This window comes from Meles meles, chromosome 8 (genome assembly GCF_922984935.1).
Source record: "Meles meles chromosome 8, mMelMel3.1 paternal haplotype, whole genome shotgun sequence".
In the NCBI taxonomy this organism is placed as follows: Eukaryota; Metazoa; Chordata; class Mammalia; order Carnivora; family Mustelidae; genus Meles; species Meles meles.
The window spans coordinates 56,259,472-56,266,555 of NC_060073.1; the positions used below are offsets into that span (position 1 = coordinate 56,259,472).

The 7,084-nt window shown below is 38.0% G+C and overlaps 1 protein-coding gene across 1 annotated transcript; it reads left to right on the forward strand.

Moving 5' to 3' along the window:
* Positions 1-866: 866 nt before the first annotated feature.
* Positions 867-5,127, forward strand: LOC123948716 (olfactory receptor 52N5-like). Its single transcript, XM_046015882.1, is given in 4 exon segments — positions 867-902; positions 4,204-4,366; positions 4,369-4,421; positions 4,423-5,127. Coding segments are annotated over 4 exon segments (957 nt in total).
* Positions 5,128-7,084: the final 1,957 nt, after the last annotated feature.

Consider the following 7,084-nt stretch of genomic DNA (forward strand, 5'->3'; position numbering starts at 1 on the left):
GACTTCATTCACCTTGGGGAATTACAGAGTATTTGAGAAAGGGAGGTTCTTATTTTTCTGTTTCATGGGACAATCAAGTTAGCTTGATCTTCATGGCCACTATCCTAGTATCTCATAACCATATAGCACCTATGCTTGTATATTGAATTAATATACCCAATTCACCAGGATACTAACCTAGGAGTAAAGTAAACTTCTGATAATTTTTCAGAACTCTTTGAGGAAGGTAACGTTAGCCACAAGTTGTAGATGAACAACTGAGTTTCTTCAAGAGTGAAGCAAACCTCACCAAGTCATAAAATTGTCATGGGAAGACCTAAGATTTGAACAAGATTTTCTTAGTTATAAATAGCCATAACCTTCCCATTATATATTGCACAAAACATTAACGTGTTGAGCAAATTTCAGGGCTCTCCATCATGCAGTGATAACTTGCTGTCATAAGCTAGGTACTCTGTCAAACCAGGATGCAGAGTAAAGACATTGCATGAATGTTAGAGTCATATATAAAAATCATTTCTGTCCCAGATTCTAGTTTAATGACACATAATTTGATATCTCTGTGCCTCAGTTTCTTCTTCTCTTTGATGTCAAAAAACAATCACAACTTTGTAATTGTGGCTTTACAATTATATTTAGATTGCTTATAAAACATTAAAAATCTTACCCTAATGTAATGTTGTTTAATAAATGGTCTATCTTCTTAGTCAAGATTATCTAGAATTGTTGCTACTATTAAAATGTAACTATATTTCAAATTTAAGTTTGCATTCTCAAGAAAATTCTGAATTAAATTTGTATTTCTTAATTCCTTTTACTCAGGATAGAGACTTCTGGATAAAAAGAGTTCCTCTACTGAATTAGTTATGCTGGTTTCCAATAATTCATATGTTGCCCCCAAATCTTTTATTCTTTTTTTTTGTTTGTTTATTTTCAGCGTAACAGTATTCATTGTTTTTTCACCACACACAGTGCTCCATGCAATACGTGCCCTCTCTATTACCCACCACTTGCTTCCCCAACCTCCCAACCCTGCTGCTTCAAAACCCTCAGGTTCTTTTTCAGAGTCCATAGTCTTTCAAGGTTCATCTCCCCTCCAATCTCTCTAACTCCCTTCTCCTCTCCATCTCCCCACGTCCTCCATGTTTTTTGTTATGCTCCACAAATAAGTGAAACCATATGATACTTGACTCTCTCTGCTTGACTTATTTCACTCAGCATAATCTCTTCCAGTCCCGTCCATGTTGCTACAAAAGTTGGGTATTCATCCTTTCTGATGGAGGCATAATACTCCATAGTGTATATGGACCACATCTTCTTTATCCATTCATCTGTTGAAGGGCATCTTGGTTCTTTCCACAGTTTGGCGACCATGGCCATTGCTGCAATAAACATTGGGGTACAGATGGCTCTTCTTTTCACTACATCTGTATCTTTGGGGTAAATACCCAGCAGTGAAATTGCAGGGACATAGGAAAGCTCTATTTTTAATTTCTTGAGGAATCTGCACACTGTTCTCCAAAGTGGCTGCACCAACTTTCATTCTCACCAACAGTGTAAGAAGGTTCCTCTTTCTCCACAACTGCTCCAACACACGTTGTTTCCTGTCTTGCTAATTTTGGCCATTCTAACTGGTGTAAGGTGATATCTCAATGAGGTTTTAATTTGAATCTCCCTGATGGCTAGTGATGATGAACATTTTTTCATGTGTTTGATAGCCATTTGCATGTCTTCACTGGAGAAGTGTCTGTTCATATCTTCTGCCCATTTTTTGATATGATTATCTGTTTTGTGTGTGTTGAGTTTGAGGAGTTCTTTATGAATCCTGGATATCAACCTTTTGTCTGTACTGTCATTTGCAAATATCTTCTCCCATTCCGTGGGTTGCCTCTTTGTTTTGTTGACCGTTTCCTTTGCTGTGCAGAAGCTTTTGATCTTGATGAAGTCCCAAAAGTTCATTTTCGCTTTTGTTTCCTTGGCCTTTGGAGACATATCTTGGAAGAAGTTGCTGTGGCTGATATCGAAGAGGTTACTCCCTATGTTCTCCTCTAGGACTCTGATGTATTCCTGTGTCATGTTGAGGTCCTTTATCCATTTCGAGTTTATCTTTGTGTATGGTGTAAGAGAATGGTCGAGTTTCATTCTTCTACATATAGATGTCCAGTTTTCCCAGCACCATTTATTGAAGAGACTGTCTCTTTTCCATTGTATATTTTTTCCTGTTTTGTTGAAGATTATTTGACCATAGAGTTGAGGATCCATATCTGGGCTCTCCACTCTGTTCCACTGGTCTATGTGTCTGTTTTTATGTCAGTACCATGCTGTCTTGGTGATCACAGCTTTGTAGTAGAGCTTGAAATCAGGTAACGTGATGCCGCCACTTTTGTTTTTGTTTTTCAACATTTCCTTAGCAATTTGGGGTCTCTTCTGATTCCATACAAATTTTAGGATTATTTGCTCTAGCTCTTTGAAAAATACCGGTGGAATTTTGATCGGAATGGCATTAAAAGTATAGATTGCTCTAGGCAGTATAGACATTTTAACAATGTTTATTCTTCCGATTCAAGAGCATGCAATGGTCTTCCATCTTTTTGTGTCTTCTTCAATTTCTTTCATGAGTGTTCTGTAGTTCCTCGGGTACAGATCCTTTACCTCTTTGGTTAGGTTTATTCCCAGGTATCTTATTGTTCTTGGTGCTATAGTAAATGGAATCGATTATCTAATTTCCCTTTCTGTATTTTCATTGTTAGTGTATAAGAAAGCCACTGATTTCTGTACATTAATTTGTATCCTTCCACATTACTGAATCGCTGTATGAGTTCTAGAAGTTTGGGGGTAGAGTTTTGGGGTTTTCCATATAAAGAATCATGTCATCTGCGAAGAGAGAGAGAATTTGACTTCTTCCTTGCCAATTTGGATATCTTTTATTTCTCTCTGTTGTTGATTGCTGTTGCTAGGACTTCTAATACTATGTTGAACAAGAGTGGTGAGAGTGGGCATCCTTGTCATGTTCCTGATCTCAACGGGAAGGCTGCAAGCTTTTTCCCTTTGAGGATGATATTTGCTGTGGGTCTTTCATAGATAGATTTTATGAAGTTCAGGAATGTTCCCTCTATCCCTATACTTTGAAGCGTTTTCATCAGGAACGGATGCTGGATTTTGTCAAATGCTTTTTCTGCATCAATTGAGAGGACCATGTGGTTCTTCTCTCTTCTCTTATTGATTTGTTCTATCACATTGATTGATTTGCGAATGTTGAACCATCCTTGTAACCCAGGGATGAATCCCACTTGGTCATGATGGATAATCTTTTCAATATACTGCTGGATCCTGTTTGCTAGGATCTTGTTGAGAATCTTAGCATCCATATTCATCAGGGATATTGGTCTGAGATTCTCCTTTTTGGTAGGGTCTTTGCCTGGTTTGGGGATCAGGGTAATGCTGGCTTCATAAAAAGAGTCTGGCAGTTTTCCTTCTGCTTCAATTTTTTGAAACAGCTTCAGGAGAATTGGTGTTATTTCTTCTTTGAAAGTTTGGTAGAATTCCCCAGGGAATCTGTCAGGTCCTGGGCTCTTGTTTTGGGGGAGGTGTTTGATCACTGCTTCATTCTCATTACTGGATATCAGTCTCTTCAGGTTGTCAATTTCTTCCTGGTTCAATTTTGGGAGTTTATAGTTTTCCAGGAATGCATGCATTTCATCTAGGTTGCTTAGCTTATTGGCATATAACTGTTGGTAATAATTTCTGATGATTGTTTCTATTTCCTTGGTGTTAGTTGTGATCTCTCCCTTTTCATTCATAATTTTATTAATTTGGGCTTTCTCTCTTTTCTTTTGGATTAGTGTGGCCAATGGTTTATCGATCTTATTGATTCTTTCAAAAAACCAGCTTCTAGTTTCATTGATACGTTCTACTGTATTTCTGGTTTCTACCTCATTGATCTCTGCTCTAATCTTGATTATTTCCCTTCTTGCGTGTGGAGTTGGTTTGACTTGTTGTTGATTCTCCAGTTCTTTAAGGTCTAGAGACAGCTGGTGTATTCTGGATTTTTCAATTTTTTTGAGGGAGGCTTGGATGGCTATGTGTTTCCCCCTTAGAACCGCCTTTGCTATATCCCATAGGTTTTGGACCGAATGTCTTCATTCTCCTTGGTTTCCATGAATTGTTTAAGTTCATCTTTGATCTCCTGGTTGATCCAAGCATTCTTTTATTCTTAATGGAATTCCTGTTCTAGAAAGAGTACATGTATGGATCTCTCTCCCATTCTGCACAATGTATATCATATCTCTTGTGGGAAACCTTGGCCTTGTGTACCTCATTCATCAGGAGGAGTTCTTACATCACCCAATGTATTTCTTTCTGGCCCTGCTGACCTCTTTACCTGCACCACTACAGTACCCAATGCACTTTGCATCTTCTGGGTTCAATCTCAAGGAAATTAACTTCAATGCTTGCTTAGTCCAAGTGTTCTTTGTTCATGGTCCCACAGGTGTGGAGTCTGGTGTTCTGATGCTCATGGCTCTGGACCATTATGTGGCCATTTGTTACCCATTGCATTATGCTACCATACTCACCAATATTATCATTGCCAAAGCTGCTCTTGCCACCTTCCTGAAGGGTATGCTGCTGATGATTCCTTTTCCAATCTTGGTCAAAAATTTGCCCTTTTGCCATAATAATATTATCTCACACATGTATTGTGACCATATGTCAGTGGTGAAGTTGTCCTGTGCCAGCATCAGGATCAATGTCATCTATGGTCTGATGGTTGCCCTCCTGATTAGAGTGTATGACATTTGCTGTATATCTGTTTCTTACATGATGATCCTTCGGGCTGTGGTCAGCCTTTCATCAGCAGATGCTCGGCAGAAGGCCTTCAGCACCTGCACTGCCCATATATCAGCCATCATCATCACCTATGTTCCAGCATTCTTCACTTTCTTTACCCACCATTTTGGAAAAAAACATACCATTCTCCCCTCTCTCCACATTATTGTGGCTAATCTTTATCTTCTACTTCCCCCAACTCTCAACCCCATTATGTATGGGGTAAAGACAAAACAAATCAGAGACAGTGTCATAAATCTCTTCCAGGGTGAGAAATGTACACATATTCTGGACAACTGAAATTCGTAGGAGATGAATGAAAAAACAACAAAGAAGTGACTTAGATGTGACATTATACATTCAACTCTTGTGAGGTATCATATTGTCCAGGTCTATCTCAGAGCACATTTTCTGAAGTGAAAGAAGGGAAATTTGTGGCTGATTCTGGATTTACACCTCAGTTCCTTCCCCTTATTTTTCTTCATCACTAATTTTAATCAGGCAATTGATATGGGCTCATTACAAATTTTCTTTAATGTATGCATATATTTTTTTAACTTTCTGAGAGAGTTCCTAAGTGTCTTTTCTATGTTTTTAATCCTGCCATTGAAGAAGAAACAAAATGGCTTCTTAGGATTTTTTCCAGCCTGGACAGTTCTTTAAACTAAACGCAGTTTATGAATTAGGCTGATATGATGCAGATAAAACTAGCAGTCATGGTGTTTAAAAGAATGGCATTTAGTAAACACCATAGTGTAAAAAGCTTTGCAGACCAATTTACTCAAGAATAAAGAATGCTTTCAATGTATAGGTTAGCCCTTCATAATAAATGCAATATACGATTCAAAAAACTTATGCTGTTTCTTAATATTGATTTATTTTTCCTCACTGATAGCAGGTTTTTGTTTTCTCTATTGAATAAAATTACTTTTTAAAAAAACCCTGGACACTCTTAATGCTCTCAACTACTAGAGGTAAGAAAACTTTTTGGATATAATCTCTTCACTATAATCTTTCAGTTCAATAATATCTCTTTCCTTGTTCACTGATCATCAGTGATCTACCTCCAGTTTCCTCCCCTTTATCTCTGGGACATTGGATGCAACACTTGTTGAGGTGCTGTCCATGGGCTCCTGAGGGTTTCAGGACCATCTTGGAGAACCTAGGAAGTCACAGCAATTTTCATAGTAATATTAAATTATTTTTTGACTTCTCAGTTTCATCCTTTTGTCAATATAGAGTGAGCTTTCCAGAGTTCATATGTGTGATTATTATTATAAACTATGCCAACATTTGGAAGATCTGCATAACTCAATGAGTCAATATTTCTAAATGACAAATGTTTGATGCTACAAAATGATGAATGTGTAAAGACTATTTGCATCACAAGATTGACCAATTTTTGCATTTATTTTACATTTTTATAGTAGTTGACACAAGAAGTTAATACACTGTGCTATGCTCACTACAGTCATAGCCATTATCTGCCACCATACAACACTATTACAATATCATGACTGCATTGCTTATGCTGTTTCTTCATTCTCTGTATTTATAGGTCTGATTCTTCTTTTTCTTTATTTGTTCATTCATTTTGGGGGTGGTGAAAGGTGATTTTTGTTGTTGTTGTTGTTTATGTTCAGCATAACAGTATTCATTGTTTTTGCACCACACACAGTGCTCCATGCAGTACCAGTACGTGCCCTCCCTATTACCTGCCACCTGGTTCCTCAACCTCCCACCCCCCCCACCCCTTCAAAACCCTCTGGTTGTTTTTCAGAGTCCATAGTCTCTCATGGTTCATCTCCCCTTCCAGTTTCCCTCAACTCCCTCTCCTCTCCATCTCCCCAAGTCCTCCGTGTTCTTTGTTATGCTCCACAAATAAGTGAGACCATATGATACTTGACTCTCTCTGCTTGACTTATTTCACTCAGCATAATCTCTTCCAGTCCCGTCCATGTTGCTACAAAAGTTGGGTATTCATCCTTTCTGATGGAGGCATAATACTCCATTGTGTATATGGACCACATCTTCCTTATCCATTCATCCGTTGAAGGGCATCTTGGTTCTTTCCACAGTTTGGAGACCGTGGCCATTGCTGCAATAAACATTGGGGTACAGATGGCTCTTCTTTTCACTACATCTGTATCTTTGGGGTAAATACCCAGCAGTGCAATTGTAGGGAAAGGTTTTTTTTTTTTTTAATTTTTATTTATTTTTTAAATTTCTTTCCAGTGTTCCAGAATTCATTGTTTAT